The sequence below is a fragment of the Marmota flaviventris genome, chromosome 5 (genome assembly GCF_047511675.1).
Source record: "Marmota flaviventris isolate mMarFla1 chromosome 5, mMarFla1.hap1, whole genome shotgun sequence".
NCBI classification, from domain to species: Eukaryota; Metazoa; Chordata; class Mammalia; order Rodentia; family Sciuridae; genus Marmota; species Marmota flaviventris.
Window position 1 is genome coordinate 64704605 of NC_092502.1, and position 16764 is coordinate 64721368.

The following is a 16764-nucleotide window of genomic DNA, read 5'->3' on the forward strand; positions in this document are numbered from 1 at the left end:
TGATCTTCTGCCTTATCTTTAACATTGTGGTTGTTTAAAAAAAAAAAGGGAGAAGGGGTATGTAGATCATGGTTTATGCCCTGAGCTCCAGAGAATCCAACCCAATAAGTCAAAAGGGAGTCTCAGGCCTGGAAGGGAGAGAAGAGCCCAGAAGGCTGGGGGATGAAGGGTGGGTGAGGGCAGGCCTGGTGGTTCAGGATGTGTGGAAGGAAGGACCCAGAAGCATGACCTAATCAGATTCAGTGGGCACATCCCCATGAGAGTGCCCCTGGAGTGGAGGGACGTTGTCGGTGTCACGGGTGTGCTTCAGCACTTTGTTTTCACACATTCTGACTTTGGGGCTTTATTTTTAGGTGGCTGTAGCACCTACCCTTCCTCCACAGCGCAGAGCCTTCCAGTTCAGCTTGTTTTGGAGCACTGCTGGGAGAGGTTGAGAAAGCAGACACCAGATTTTCTTTCCCTATTTTGGAAAAAGAGAAACATGCTCACTGGCGCTGTAGGGTATCAAGGATCCTTCTGGAGGGCAATGAAATCTGACAGCAGCTGAACACTGTCCTCTGCTTTACCCTGTGCCATGTTCTGGCCACGGAGGTTAAGGCATGGGTCAGGGTGGCCAAGAGGACATCAGAGCCACCCCCTGCAGCCTCCTCTGAACAGCGCAGGCTTTTGCTCCCAGGAGCATGTACTAATTGCAGTAATATTTATGACTCTGGTAGAAATAGTTGAGTTAAAAGGTAGTAGTTTGTGAATCCAGGAGACCCACATGCCCTGGACACCCTGGTAATTTTTGCATCTGGGTTTGGCAGGGGAAACTGTAGCAAAATGTAATGTTAACTCAAGTCTCAAACTAATTTTAGAAAGGATGCAACAGGAAGTAGAGGAGATCATTGAAGGGGAGGAGGCACAGCCAAAACAAAAAGCCAGTGTTACAACAAATTGCATGTTGGAGTCATTCTCAGAGCAACACAGGTGACATTGACAGTAGGGGACTACTTTGTTGGGACTAAAAGTATCAGCACATTTGCTTGTCCTGTCTTGACTCTAAGATGGGGACTGTGCTCCTTGCTTAAAATGAAAAGCAGAGCTGACTCTCGTCCCTTCCTAGGATGGTCTGTATCACGTTACTGCTTGTTGATTCAGTGCATTACTTTCCAGAATGCAGTATGGACACTCCTGGCTCATGCATGGTTTCACTGTAATTGTTATACATTTATTTTTATGTGTTCTATTAAATATAAACCAGCTCATGGAACTCGTAACTTTATGAACGTTGGATTACTACTTAGATGAAATTGAGAAAAAGCAAGCCCACTGAGGGCTGGGATTGTGGCTCAGGGATAGAGTGAGCCCATTTAAAGATGAAGAAAACAATGTTAAGTAAAAAAATATTACCTGGGGCTGGGGTTGTAGCTCAGTGGTTGAGTGTTTCCCTGGCATGCATGAGGCACTGGGTTTGATCCTCAGCACCACAAAAATAAATAAATAAATAAATAGAATAAAGATATTGTGTCCATCTACAACTAAAAAAAAAATATTTTAAAAAAATATTATCTGATGATAAATAGATGGGGACAAAATCAGGGAGTGGTGGAATGTGGGAAAAGTGGGAATCATTTTAGTCAGCTTGGATGGGTAACGGGATCCATATCACAAGGCCAGATCCCTTGTAGGAGGTCAATGCATCAGTCTTCAGAACCTCAGCCCCAGCTAGGTGTCACCCAAGCCCTTGATAGGGGTGTGAAGGGATCTGTACAAACCCATTCCTTCACGCATGCTGGATACCCTCCAGAAGTGTTTGTCTCCAATGAATCACCTTCTTAAGCAGAAGGCTAAATGTTTCATTCCAACATAACAGGAATGAGGTCTTAAAAAAGTAGAGAGAAAATAATTCTTGATCAAGAAGAAAAATATTGAGGGGTGTAAAAAAAAAAAAAAAAACCCAGATGATAAAACTAAAGAGTGTTTCATGGAGCCTAGATCTCACCCAACATGTATAAATGCCTTCTGATATTTAAACTCCCACCCAATCTCTAAAGCAAATCACAGTTTGGGGAGACTGGAAGGTCTGTGTATCTTAAATGAGAGAATGTTGCATAACTACGAAACAGCTCAGATTTTTATACTGGAATGAAGTCCTGGTATTGTCACTCACTGGCCAGGTATCCTGGAGGCAAGTTATTTTATATACTCAGAGCCTCCATTTCCACCCCTGAAAAACGAGTGTAAGAAATATGTCAATTAAAAAGTTTTGCAAGGATTAAGTGAGATAAAGTACATGATATGCTTTGCACAGTGAATGACCTATAGTGGGTGCTCAATAAATAGTAGCAGCTATTATTATCCACGTGGTAGTAAACAAGGTATCAGGAATGTCGTGAAAGAGGATTTGCAGTCTATTCTAGATACAACTCATCAGCCCAGAAGTCTGAGTAAGGAGTCAAATAAATTAGAATTTTTGGGACTAGTTTCTTAACTACTGTTATGTAAAGGAAATCAAGTCTTTGCCACTTGGCTTGCATGAGCAGGAAACTTTGGTTATGAATGGATGTTTTCTACAAGTCAGGAAACAGGAGTCCGGAGACCTGAGTTCTAATGCTACCTCTAACTACTGGGTAACCCTGAGCCTCTTTTCAGGTGCCTGAAACCAGTGGCACCTACTTGTTTGCTAACAGAGTCAGGAGGAAGGTCCACCTGGTGCCTGGTAAATGCTGCTGTGTTACACTCACGTAAGATGGTGCTATTGCTGATCCCCCTACCCCGAGATTCTGCCCACTTCTCCCGGTTCCCTCCTTGACTCGTCTGTGCCAGATATTGTGGACATTAAGCCAGCCAACATGGAGGAGCTCACAGAGGTGATCACGGCAGCTGAGTTCCACCCCCATCACTGCAACACTTTTGTGTACAGCAGCAGCAAAGGGACAATCCGGCTGTGCGACATGCGGGCATCAGCTCTGTGCGACCGGCACACCAAGTGTGAGTAGCACCTGGGGTGTGGGGGAGGGATGCAGAGTTCTGAAACGATGTGTGTTGGCTTGGGGGGACAGGGAAGGTCTTTTATCTCATTCTACATACAGACTGGGAGTAAAGAGACCCAAGTGTTGGCCTGATTTGAAAGTCAACTTCCTGTTTGGTGTTTCAGTAAAGATAAAAACTCACGTTCAAAACATGCAGATGCAGAACCAGCCCCTGTTAGCAAGGGATTTAAGTAACATTGTGGCATGATCTAAATCGTGTGTTAAGATCTTTCTTGCTGGGTATGACACACACCTGTAATCCTAGCGGCTCAGGAGGCTGAGGCAAGAGGATCACAAGTTCAAAGCCAGCCTCAACAACTTAGCAAGGCTCTAAGCAACTCAGTGAGACCCTGTCTTTAAATAAAAGATTAAAGGGCTAGGGATGTAGCTCAGTGGTTAAGCACCCCTGGGTTCAATACCCAGTACAAGAGAGAGAGAGAGAGAGAGAGAGAGATAACTCTTGTTGCTTTTGAGAGAAAGGCCCCTCTAAGTGGTGGCCTGGACAAGGCGGTGATGTGGTCATGAACAACAGCAGAGACTTCTAGATAAATCTTGGCAACAGAGCTAAGAGTACCCGCTGGACTATGTGGGAGGCCAGGAATATACCAAGAGTCAAGAATGGTGTCTCAGCAAGGAGCTGGTGGCTCCTTGGAGAGGTTGAGGCTATGGGAACCAGCACTCTAGAAACCCCAGTAGTTCTAATGGACAGCAGAGAAAAGCTTCAGAGAGGGTGTTAGAGTGCAGCCCAGCAGGCAGGTTGTCCTGAAGTTTTCAGGGCACTGACGGACCAAAGTAGATTCCAACTCTCTGGGAGCAGAATGCTTAAGAGCAAATGGCTAAGACCAGATGGAAGCAGACGGCTGACACCCACGGCCAGTGCTGGTAGGTAGGATGGGCCTGGAGCCAGCAGGGAGCATTTCTAGAAGAGCTGCTGCTCCCCAGGGTAGAGGCACCTGGAAGGCAGAGGAAATCCACGCCTGGCGAATGGCGTTGAGCTAAATAGCACGCAGCTGCCCAGGCGCTCAGAGCTCAACCCGCCACCCCCCACCTAGTGCCGCTGTCCCCTCCACTCTGCTGTGCAGAGTCAGGAGTGAAGGCCATCCTCCTCCCACGGTCCCCATCTTCAATTGCAGTTCTGTGACAGGGGTGGTCTGATGGTTCTCTGCAGAGGAGTGTGACCAGGAGGGAGATGGCTGTCTCCTGCTGCTTTGGGTGATTTTTGCTGGCTGTCTGGCGGAGGTTTTGCATGGAGGAGCCAGTGGGGGAGGGGGAGGGGGAGGGGGAGTTGTCTGTAAGCTTGTGGATTCTAGAGTCGCACAGACCCAGCCCAAGTCAGGCTTCCCTTCTTAAAAACCTCTTTGTCTACCTTCCCTTAACCTGTCTAAGCCCAGTTTTCTCATATATAAAATGGATAAGATAATCGTGATAGCACTTCATGCATTTGCCATGGCACTGAAATGAGATAAATGTCTTAAAAATTGCTAATGAGGTATCTTATATCCCATTTTGTTTTCATGCTAAGTCTTAAAAGTTGGCATGTGGGGTTTTTTTTTGTTTGTTTGTTTTTTGGTTTTGTTTTGTTTTTGGTTTTTTTACCAGTTGCTTCAATGCATAGATTGTGGCTACTATATTAGGGCAAATTTGGGTTGTTCCATCATTGAAGAAAATTCTGGAGAGTGCTGAGATATCCTTGAGAACATGGACTATTCTATCTTATTCACTTTGGCTTCACAGCACCTGCACAGTGCCTGGCCCAGAACAGGGGCTTAATAAATTCCGAGTTTGTGCTAATGTTGATCTTTGAACGGTATACTTTCATGAGCCCACGAGGAGGAAAGCATTCAATGCAGAAAGATCCACATGTGCAAAGGTCATGGAGCATAAAACGTGTTTGTGGAAGAGCCGAGTAATTGATATGACTAGGAGAAGAGAGTAGAGGCTCAGGAGGAATGCCTGAGCCAGGTCATAATGGCAGTGTTAACAACAATGACAAAACGGAATATTTTGGCCAAAACCAATAAATACCTATCAAAGCAAGCAGGGAAGTAATTTGATCAAAATTAGATTTTAGAGAAGTTATTTGGGTAGAAGGCAGAAAGATGCAGGTTGAATTCTGACTAGAAAAATAAAGAGACAAAGGTATGCGTTAAGAAGACATGGTAATCTCAGCAACTTGAGAGGCTGAGGCAAAAGGATCATAAGTTCAAGGTCAGCCTCAGCAACTTTGTGAGACTGTCTCAGAATTTTAAAAAGGGGGGCAGGGGGCACTGGGGTTGTAGCTCAGCGGTAGAGCACTCGCCCCTGCCAGGCCCTGGGTTTGATCCTCAGCACCACATAAAAATAAATAAATAAAATAAAGGTATTGTGTCCAACTGCAACTAAAAAAAAAGATAATAAATGAAATAAAAAGGATGAGGGATGTAGTTCAGTGGTACATCACCTCTGGGGCCAGGTATAGTGGCACATGCCTATAATCCCAGTGACTTGGGAGGCTGAGGCAAGAGGATCACAAGTTCAAAGCCAGTCTCAGCAACTTAGGGAGGCACTTATCAACTCAGTGAGACCCTGTCTCTAAATAAAATGTTTTAAAATGGCTGGGGATGTGGCTCAGTGGTCAAGCACCCCTGGGCTCAATCCCCAGTACCAAAGATGATTAATTACATAAATCATCTCGGGGTTTAATTCTCAGTACCAAGAAGAAGAGGAGCCAGGGGGAGGAGAGAAGGAGGGGAGGAGAAGAAGATACTGCACTGTTGAATTTTGGCTCTCATTCTTCACTGGGAGAGAAGGCTGTCCTATGCATTATGGGATTTAACAGCATCCCTGTCCTTAGCTACCAGAAGTCAGTACCACCAGTTCAGTTGTGACAGCAAAAAATGTCTCCAGACCTTTGTGGAGGAATTGCTCCCAGTTGAGAGCCACTGACTAGACCAAGATTCATTTGGTCAGAGCTTCTGCGTGATAGCCATGGATCTCTGATGTGCTTACTACTCTGAAGACTCTGACAGGGCCAGGAATGGGGCTCAGTAATAGAGGGCTTGCCTAGCGTGCCCAAGGCCTGGGTTCAATCCCTAGCAGCACTGGGGGGTAAAAAACAGACTAGTATAACAGAAAGGTAAGACTTATCTCTTATCCTCAAGAATTTAAAATCTGTCCAAGGAAAGAAGATATGCCCAGGAGACCTCTCGGGCAATGTGCAAGGCCGTGTGTGCTTTCATACCCACATGGATAGTGGAGACGATTCAGGTTTGGATGTTCAGAGGAAGGTGGGACGATTGAGACAGACCTCATGGGGATGGCAGAAGTGGAACAATTGAGTGTGGAAGTTCAAGTAGGATTTGATTCGGTACGGACAGGAAGAAGAGGGCTTTAGACTGTGGGTGCAGAATGAGCAAAACTCTGAAGTCACTAAGGACATGGAACTTCTAGACAGGAAGAAGTGTCAGCCTCGGGGGAAGGGGATGTCAGTTAATGAGGTCAAATAGGGATGCTGGTTCCTAGCAAGTTGGTCCTTGAAGATAAGAGTCAAAGTTTATGCTCTCACCAGCTTGTATCATCAGCAATTCAGGAGGCTGAGGCAGGAGGATCATGAGTTCAAAGTCAGTCTTGGCAAAAGTGAGGCACTAAGCAAGTCAGTGAGACCCTGTCTCTAAATAAAATACAAAACAGGGCTAGGGATGTGGCTCAGTGGTTGAGTGCCCCTGAGTTCAATCCCCAGTATCCCACCCCTCAAAAAAAGTTTTTTTTTAATTTTATGCTCTCAGGTATTCTTTCTTTCATTCATTGAGTACATACTTAATGCTGGCTCTTTATGGTAGTCAGCTTCTATTTTAGTCAGCTTTTTCACTGCTGTGACTAAAGACCTGACAAGAACAGTTTTAAAGGAGGAAAGGTTTATTCAGGGGCTCACGGTTTTAGAGGTCTCTGTCCATAGACAGCCAACTCCATTCTTCGGGGCTCAAGGGGAGGCAGAACATTATGGCAGAAGAACATGGCAGAAGAAAGCACCTCACATGGTGATCAGAGAGCTGAGAGAGAGAGACTTCACCAGCCAGATCAAAATACATACCCCAAAGTCACACCCCCAATGTCCCACCTCCTCCAGCCATACCCTGTCTACCTTCAGTTACCACTCAGTTAGTACCATCAGGGGATTAATTCACTGATGGGGTGAGGTTCTCATAATCCAATCATTTCACCTCTGAATCTTGTTGCATTGTCTCATACATGAGATTCTGGGGGACACCTCACATCCAAACCATAACACCCTCCTTCTTAAACTTTTCCTCCAAGTACAGCTAGTTCCCCTAGGTCCAGGCCATAAGCCCTGCTATGGAAGAAGGGCTACTGTGTTCATTACCCAGTTTTCCACCTCTGTGGTTGCTGTGTGGACCTGACATCTCATCAAAGGCCAACATCAAATTCCTGACAAAGACCAGTGATCCAGGAGGAGGTGCTCCCCACACAGATTTTCTTTTAAGTCTTATTTTTGTACCTGAACTTTCATGTGAGGTGTGAATATTGCCCCCATCAAAATCTGCTTTCAAACTGGGCACAGTAGCATACTCCTGTAATCCCAGCAGCTCAGAGGCTGAGGCAGAAGGATCACAAGTTCAAAGCTAGCCTTAGCAAAAGCAAGGGCACTAAGCAACTCAGTGAGACCCTGTCTCTAAATAAAATACAAAACAGGGCTGGGGGGTGCAGCTCAGTGGCTGGGTGCCCCTGAGTTCAATCCCTGGTATCTACCCCCGCCAAAAAAAAAAAAAAATATTTTCAATTTAATAATCCACCTACCTTTAAATTTCAAGCAAAATTGGTGTCTGAAAAATGCAGTATTTATCCTGTGGCTTCCTGTACTCCTGGTGCATCCCCCACGCCCTACTGCCTCTTTGACCCCAAGGATACAGACATGCGTGCCAGTGTGAGCACAGATCCTGTTATGTGGGGAGTGATTTGAGATCATTTAGCTGAAAGCAGAGTTCATTGAATTCATGTTTTATGGAAAACTACAAATTCACAGTATTGGGAAGAAAAAGTAGGAGAGTTGGTAGGGTTTGCTTTAGTTTCAATCAAGGCAAATCCCTAACCTATACCAGCACAGTAGCTATGGAAATTGAAAGAAAGGGAAGGGATAAAGGAACATCTCTTAAAATACCTGTGTGTGCTGCAAGTGATGTCAGAGGCTGGCTCTCATCACACATGGATGTGACATCAGTGGCTCAATGTCATTCCCCTCCAGAGAGTAACCTGTCTGAGGACAAGAACTGAATCTGCCTGGCTAATATCACATTGCCAATGCTTGGCCCATAAATAGGTAGTCAGTAAATACTTGGTCAATAAACAACTGTGTGCCTACAGTTCCCATAAATGCCACATGAGAACCAGGACTAATGGGAAGCTGCACTGGAGATGGTGAGACATTAGGGGTCAGTTTGGGACACACTGAGTGGAAGGTGACATGAGATGACCACAGAGGCAGCTTCTCTCTGGTAACTGAAGGCAGGACTGGACTGGAAGGGCCGCTGACCTGGAGAGATACCAGATAGGGCACAGGATGGCTTGGTGTCCTTGCAGCCTAGCAAGTCAGACATTAGCCCAGACATTGGGGTCAGAAGGATTGTGCAAATTCCAAATATTAGGGAATAAACTGAGCAGTGTGCTTGACAAACAGTGAGCTCAAGATGGAAAAAGGATCAGACCTTAGAAAATTTGGGGAACAAACAAGAGTGCTTGACAGCAGGAGTTCAATTGTGTTACGTCATGTGGGTTGGACCTCAGACAAGGTATTCATCCTTCTGAACCCCAGGGTCCTCAAGTGAAAGTACAAGCACTAAAGGATGGCGTCACAGGGCTGCTCGTGCACAAGAGGTAGATGTCGTCATAGGTGTAAGTTCCTAGACCTCTGCTGGGGTCAGTATATCACAATTATCCCTCCTGAACCCCCTGTTCCAGGTCTGCAGTTGTAAGGTGCTTGGAACTGCTTCCCTTTTGCCAGACATGTGAAGCCCATTGTTCACTTATTTAATATTTGTTGAGCACTTACTATATGCCAGTTACTGTATCAGACTCTGGAGACACAATGATGAGCAAAAATAGAGGTTGTTTCTTCTCTTCAAGAGCCCACTAACTTAGTCAAGATTCTCCAGAGAAATAGGACCAAAAGGGCAGGTGAGAGAGAGAGAGAGAGAGAGAGAGAGAGTGTGTGTGTGTGTGTGTGTGTGTGTGTGTAAAGAGATTTATAAGGATTGGCTCACTTGATTAGGAAAAAAGGCAAATCCCAAGATGTGCAGTCAGCAAGGTGAAGACTCAGAGCCAGTGGTGGAATTACACCCAAGAGACCATCAGGGTGAAGACCCAGGAGAAGCCAGAGTTTCAGTTTAGGTCCAAAGCAGGGGTGAAGGTGTCCTGGCTCCAGGGCAGTCAGCAGAGGCTTCCCTCTTAATTGCAGGAAATCAGCCTCTGTATTCCATTACAGCCTTGTGCTGACTGAGGTCCATCCATGTTAGGGAGGGCAATTGCTTTACTCACTCTATTAATTTAAATGTCATAGTTATCCAGAGCACCCTTACGGAGACACCCTGACAGTCCAACCAAAGACCTGGGCTCCGTTTGATTGACACATAAAATGAACCACCCTGTCTGAGGAATAAAGACCCATTCTTTAGAGAATCACCAGAATATGGCATCGCAACTGTAGTAAGGGGCAGGAAAGAGAAGCAGGCGGTGCTCCTAGGGGGTGTGATAAGTCTGCACAGGCATCCACTGCTGAGCTGAGATCCAAAGACCAGGATGTGGGGAAAGAACTGGGAGGAGCCATCCAGGCTCCTGGAAGCAAGAGTCCTATCAGGACACACCCCAGGACCTGCTCCTGCCTCCATCCTGGGCCCCCCAAGCAAAGGACGGTCCCCAGGGGAAACCCAAGAGCTAGCCAGTGGCCTGCAGGCCTCTGCCAAGCCCTTGCTCCCCACACCCCACGCACACAGCAGCAGAGCCCTGAATTGCCAGCCAGGAGCCTGCTAATCTAATTAAGAAGCAAACGAAATTCATTTTCCCCCTGACTCTTCCAAAGTGCCGGCCTTCTCCTTCGCTGCAGATCTCCCTTTGTTTTGCTGCCGCCGCAGCCCCCAGCTCCTGCCAGCTGGGAAAACAACTTCAATCTGACCTCTCGCCTGACATTTCATATTGATTTTCTCCATCCTCCTCAAACACCAGCCGACGGTGGGCCGCGCTGCAGCCGAGGTGCGCGAACCGAGACAGTTCATCAGAGTTCAGCAACATTGGCTTTCGGAGATGAGCTCTGAGAAGGAGGGTATTTAATAACCGTCGGCGTTTAATCAGAATACTGGGGGAAACCGTGTCATCAGAGCTGCATATATTAATTTCCATATGTCCCCCTCTCTGCACACACAGCAGGGGTTGGAAGGGGTGATTCCTTCTCTCCCTCGCCTATTTTCTATTTTTTTTTTCTACTGCTTCTGGTGGTAGTGACAGGGCTGCGTTTGCAGTTTGAGATGCCTGAAACAATGGGGTACTGATGGCAGCCGCCCCCAGCCAGTCAAGCTTTTCCCTTCCCATGTGTGAGCACTGGAGGTGGGGTGAAGGAACTGGCCAGATGTGATGAATGACAACATAAAAAATGAAAGCAAACTTATATCTTGAATTCCCATGAATCTGGTTCCTGCCCACCTCTCCAATCTCAATTCATTTGTAGCCTGGGAACACTGGCTTGCTTATTACACCTCCAGTACACTTAGCCCTTTTCCTGCCTCAGGCCCTTTGCACAGGCCCTTCTTCTGCCAGGAATGCTTTTTTCCCATGGCTCACTTAGCAGTGTGCCTAATGTGGAATTGGGCTTCACAGAACATCTGTGGTAAAAAGGCAGGCAGATGGTGCAAGACAGATGAAGGAAGGTGTATTAGTTTACCAGGGCTGCTATAACAAAGTGCCACAGACTTGTTGCCTTAAGCAACAAAAGTGCATTGTCTCACAGTTCTCAATAAGGTCAGCAGGGTAGTTCTTTCTAAGGACTGAAGAGAAGGGCCTCGCTCCTTGGCTTATAAAGGGCTGTCTTCCCCTACTCCCGCCCTCCCACCTTGATATCTTTTTTTATACCTTTGTTTTATTTATTTATCTTTATGTGGTGCTGAGGATCAAACCCAGCACCTTGCACATGCTATGTAAGTGCGCTACTGCTGAGCACAACCCCAGCCCCAAACACCCCGATATCTTTACAGATATCCTCTGAATGCCTGAGTTGAAATTGCCTTTCTTGTTAAGAATACCAGTCATACTGGATTGGGACCCACCATAATAACCTCATTTTAATTCCCACTTTTAAGGACATTTCTCCAAAAACTCTATTCTAAGGTCCTGGAGGTAACGAGGACTTCAACTTATGAATTGGGGTGAGGCACAGTTCAACCTGTGAGAGAAGGAAAGACAGGGAATTGATCACACACTCCAGCCTTGGAGCTGACTGCAGGATCTGCTCGGGTTCCCTCGCTGCAGGGTGCCAAGGCTTTCTCCAGGTTTTAATAGTGGCAAGAAATGTGGACACAGGCTGTCACACTGAGTGTGGCTCTTGTTAAGGGCAATAGGGAAACTAGACAGAGGACCAAAGGACAGGGGTGATAGGAACTCATACCTTGGGTCTCTCCAGTTCCCCGAGGGCTGCGTGATTCAGGAGGAGGATAGCTGGTGCTTTCCATGGTGCTGAAAGTTTGTCAGAACAAAGAGGATTTTTATTGCCTCTAGATTCTATGGGAAACCCTGAAGTCTGTTCCCTACTCCAAAGTTGCCCCTGAGTGAGGAGGGTCCTTAATGGGTGGAGTTTGTTTTAGCAGCACAACAGACAAGAAGCAGGTAAATGCATAAAGGGACTTGGAAGAGAAAAATGGGTACCTTGAAGAGACATCCTTGCAAAGGAACTGAGGACACAGTTTAAGAAGAGAACAAGTGGCACTTGCTTATGATAGATGTTCCACCAGGGTGCACTTACAGATGCCCCCTGCAGGAAGTGTGTGGAGGTGGATAAAGACGTCAGGGACTAGGTGGAAGGAATGAAGTCAAAGGCTATGAAATATGGACAGCGTCTCCGTGTCCCAGATGCCCTGCAAGGTTGTAGTTTCACTTGTGTAATTTGGAGAGAGTTGGTGGACACCAGGAGAGCCCCACCTAGTGCCTTAGCTCTGCAGTAGAGTCATCAGGAAAGGTCATCACTCCCTGCACACCCCTGCAGCACCTGTCTCCGTCACAGGGAGGACAATCCCAGTGCTGTGTGCCTCCTACCCACAGCCTAGGACATTGGTGCTTCCTTTGTCTCCTTCCACTGAACTAAAGGGCAATAGTGAGTGAATTCAGAGACTGGGCCACAGCAGAGGAGGAAAACCAAAGTGGTGTCTACTCTCAGCCTCTGTCTAACGCCCACATAGGAGATCTTGAACAGGTGAATTAACTTTTTGTGCCTCAGTTTACTCACCTGCAAAAACAACTAGTGGCAGTACTTACCTTATAAGGTGCTTGTAAGAATTAAACACAATAACACTCCTGAAGCCTTGGGCTAGCACCTGACGTGTAAGCGTGGTGTGAGTTGTGGCTGGAATGATGTCTCCCTTTCCTACCACGTGTCAATTGAGGGTGAAACCAGGAGCAGCAGCAACATTCACAGCCATAATCACAGCAAGCTTGACTGATATTTCACCAAATGCAGGAAGCAAGCCAAACACACACACGTTGAGCTCATTTAATCCTCATACCAGCCTTATGAGGTATATAGTGTGATTGTTCACAACCTGCCCAACCTGATAACAGGGAGAATGATACACTATGGCCATCAGAGAGCAGAGACAAAGCTGGGTGTGATGCAGGCCTGTGGCTCTTCAGCAGGAAGAGCTTCCCAGGCCAAGCACAGTGGGAGTCACTTTTTCAACTCAAGACGTACTGAACCACCCACGGGGTCCTGCCTTCAAGGAGCTTCCATTCTGTGGGGGAGGGAGGAGAACAAATATATTCACTTGTACACGTAATTTCAGGCAGTCGTTGAAGATATAAGAAAATCAGCTCCTGGCCGGAGCTGTTGTCAGAGGGTAGAAGGGGGAAAGGTTTTGAATTGAGACCTGAATTATCGGAAAGATTCAGAGAGCAAGCTACTAAGTGTGACGGTCCTAACACAGGAACGACTTCCTGTGTTCAAATGGAACAAAGATCCATGGGTGGGGACAGGCAGGTGGAGAGAGTGCACAAAAGGGGGTGGTGCTAGAGCCTCTGTGGGCCGAGGCATAGCCCCCAGTTTCATTCTAAGGGAGATGGGAAGCCAGGCGCAGCTTAAAGCCGGGAGGTGAATCCTGTGATGCGCTACTTGACATTTTGGTGAATGAGGGGATCCTGTAAGAGTATATCACCAAGTCACATATTAGCCAGTACTGAAAAACAAAAAGTAGGGATGAAGAACAGAAAACCCGGAAGCTGGGAGACCAATTAGGAGGCTCTTTCCACAGCCTGGAGGAGAAATGGTAGTGACTGTGATCAGGTAGGGGACAGTGGAGCTGTGCGAGGGGCGGATTTGATTCACAAGGTAAGGCTGTGAGGACTTGCTGAAGATTGGACATGGAGAAGCACTAGGAAGGGAGGAATCTGAGGTCAGTCTTAGGTTGGGGGACATAAGGAGACGAGGGAAGGAACAGATTTGGCATAGAAAGACCAAGTGTTCTCCTTAGGATGTTTCCAGATTGAGACAGCCATGATTCATCCAATTAGAAAGTTCTGATACATAAGTTTGGAAGTTAGGGGGTAAATCTAGGCTGGAAGTTCAATTGAGGAGTCAAGAGCATATCATGGTATTTAAGACCATGAGGATAAAGTGGTGTCACTTAGGAAACAGGGTGTGTTTAGAAAAAGCAGGAGCCCTGGCCAGGCACAGAGAGGGGAAGAAACTTGGCCCAGGCCACAGTGCAGGAGCCAGGATTCAGACCCACATCTTTCTGCTTCCAGGAGAAGAATCCATTACTCTCCTGGTATTTGGCAGGAGAAAGAGCAGAATCTTTTTAAAACATCCAGCAAGATAATTTCAGGGCCTTCAATTTATAATCCCCATCAACTGGATCCCCCCCAGCCTGACCACGCCCAGTCGCAGCATTAACACAGCTTTTGCGCAGAACGTGAGATCCATTCTCACTCTCACCTCGTCTCCAAATTTAACTGCCAAACCCTGATTCTGTGAGCCACTAGATCCCTTCATAAACCTGCGGCTCATTCCCTGGGTCTCCGATGGAATGTGTCCAAAGACATCAGCTGAGGCTGCAGCTGCAGTGCATCTGAAAGCCTGCGAGGGTTGGCACAGGTTCCGAAAGGGGTTCAGTATCGATCTGGGGCATAATTAACAGTGTTTATTGCAGGGGAGCATGGTTGGGTTAAAAAGACAAGGCCCTTTATTAAAATGCTTTTGTCTGATGACAACATCACAAACACACACAAACACACCCCCGACCCTGGAGAAAAGCCAAACAAAATCTTGCTTTATAGAGATTCATTCTCTCTCTCTCTCTCTCTCTCTCTCTCTCTCTCTCTCTCTAAAATCTTGCTTTATGGAGATCTCGATCTCTATCTCTCTCTCTCTCTCTCTCTCTCTCTCTCTCTCTCTCTCTCTCTCTCTCTCTCTCGCACACACACGCCCAATATCTGAAGGTTCTCCACCCTATTCAAGCTTAACAACAGAGCAGGCAAAGCTCAAGCCATGACAAAAATAGAATCCCTTCCCCCTTCTTTATCTTCATTTCCATTTTTGATTAATTTAACCAGTTCTGTCAATTATTCATCCTGGTGACTCCAGTTGAGTGGATTTTCCTAAGAACTAGAAGCCTTGTTAATTTTGGAGGCAAGTGTCATTCATTAGCAGTTGACGTCTTCCCAGACCCTGCCCTTGCTCCACTTGGGGTCTCAGATGGGACTCAGGGCAGGCTGAACTTGGCACATGCACACGGCTGCAGTTCCTGAGACACAAGGGCAGAGGTTGGCTGTGAGGTTATGGGTGGCTCTGGCCTTGGGACATCGCTCAAGGCCAGCTTACCTGTCAGCATGGTCCATGACAAGCCGTCACTGACAAAGCAGTCACAGGCACCAGTGAGCATCCTGAATTTGCGTTTCAGGAGAACCAGAAAAGAGGGGCTTCCTATGAGGCATTGTCCCCAGAAAGGGCTCTGGCCAACACGGGATAGATCTTAAGATGGCCCATTCCTTCCTGCCAGAAGCAAAACCAGGAAGTTCAGCTCCTCCTCTATTAGTTTCCTGTGACTTCTGTAACACATTAACACAAAGTTGGTGGCTTAAAACAACACACACCTGTTGTCTTGCAATTCTGAGGGGCAGGAGTCCAACATGGGTCTGACTGGCTAAAATCAAGCTGTCCTCCCTTCTGGAGACTATAGGGGAGGTTCTGTTTGGGTTTTCCAACTTCCCTGGGTCAGTGACCTTCCTCCATCTTCAAAGCAGCAACAGCAAGATGAGTCCTTCTTTTGTGCCGTCCCTCTGACCTGTCTCCTGCCTCCCTCTTCCACTTTTAAGGGCCCTTTGATTACATGAGGCCCACCCAGGAAATACAGAATATTCTTTTAAGATCAGATCACTAGCAATCACAATCCCATCCACATCTTAATTTCTCTCTGTCCTGGAAGGATGTGGACGTCTCTGGGAGCCATTATTCTGCCAGAGATTCTTCAGGTTTCAGTGGAGGCACGTTCCCTAGGAAGACTGCAGATGCAGGGACTCTGAATCTGGACAGCTTGAAGGTCAGGAAAGGTCGGCCAGCAGAGCCAGCTTGGTGTTGTGTGAGGGCGCAGCAGGAGGGGCAGGCCAGAGCCCAGCTTGCATGAGGAGCTTCATTCAGGGCCAACCCTTGCCCAACCCCAGGCCAGTCACACTGTACTCTGTGCAGATGACTTGGTACTGAGGCAAGCAATAGCCCTCAAAGCAATGGTGAGGAGTACAGGGGAAACATAGAGGGCTGTGTAAAGGAGTAGAGGGATCAATCCTTTCAAATATGTCACTCTGTTTAAGCTTGAGGAGGAAGAATGGATGCTGGGAGAAGAATGATAAATCCCTAGAAATGAGACAGTGGAAGGGGTGAACAGGATGGATCTAGGCCCAGCTTTGAGTGCAGTTTAAAAACTGCATGTGGAGGGTGAGGTAAAGAACCAAGGATAATTCCCAGTTTGGGGCCCGAGCACATGCCTCCAGGAAGGAGCCTTTGATTGATTTGGCAAAGATGAAAGAACAATTTGAAGAAGAAATTCATGAATTTTAAGGACTGAAAATTCATGTTAGAATTTCCTGGTGGGATTACAAATTGGTGCAGCCACTCTGGAAAGCAAAATGGAGATTCCCCAAAATGGAACCACCAATTGACTCAGTTATCCCACTCTTTGGTCTATACCCAAAGGACTTAAAATCAGCATACTCTAGTGACATGGCCACATCGATATTCATAGCATCTTAATTCAAAATAGCTAAACTAGGTATCCTTCAACAGATGAATGGATAAAGAAAATGTGATATATATAACCACCCCCCCCCCACACACACACACACACACGGAGTGTGTGTGGGGGGGAGGGGGTGTTTAGCCACTGAGGAAATCAAGTCTCAGATTGTCTAAAACAGTGACAGAGCCTGGGTATATTTCTTACTTTATAATGAAAGCCCCACCACCCCCCACACACACACACACTCATACACTCACTCCGTGCTCACGTGACAC

At 46.8% G+C, this 16764-nt stretch overlaps 1 protein-coding gene across 1 annotated transcript in view; it reads left to right on the plus strand.

Annotated features, from left to right (window-relative positions):
* Ppp2r2b (protein phosphatase 2 regulatory subunit Bbeta) overlaps nucleotides 1-16764 on the plus strand; it is a 256538-nt gene that overhangs the window by 209633 nt on the left and 30141 nt on the right. Inside the window, exon 7 of the mRNA XM_027927909.2 lies at nucleotides 2809-2973. Coding sequence (XP_027783710.1) covers nucleotides 2809-2973 — 165 coding nt within the window. The remainder of the gene's footprint in view (nucleotides 1-2808; nucleotides 2974-16764) is intronic.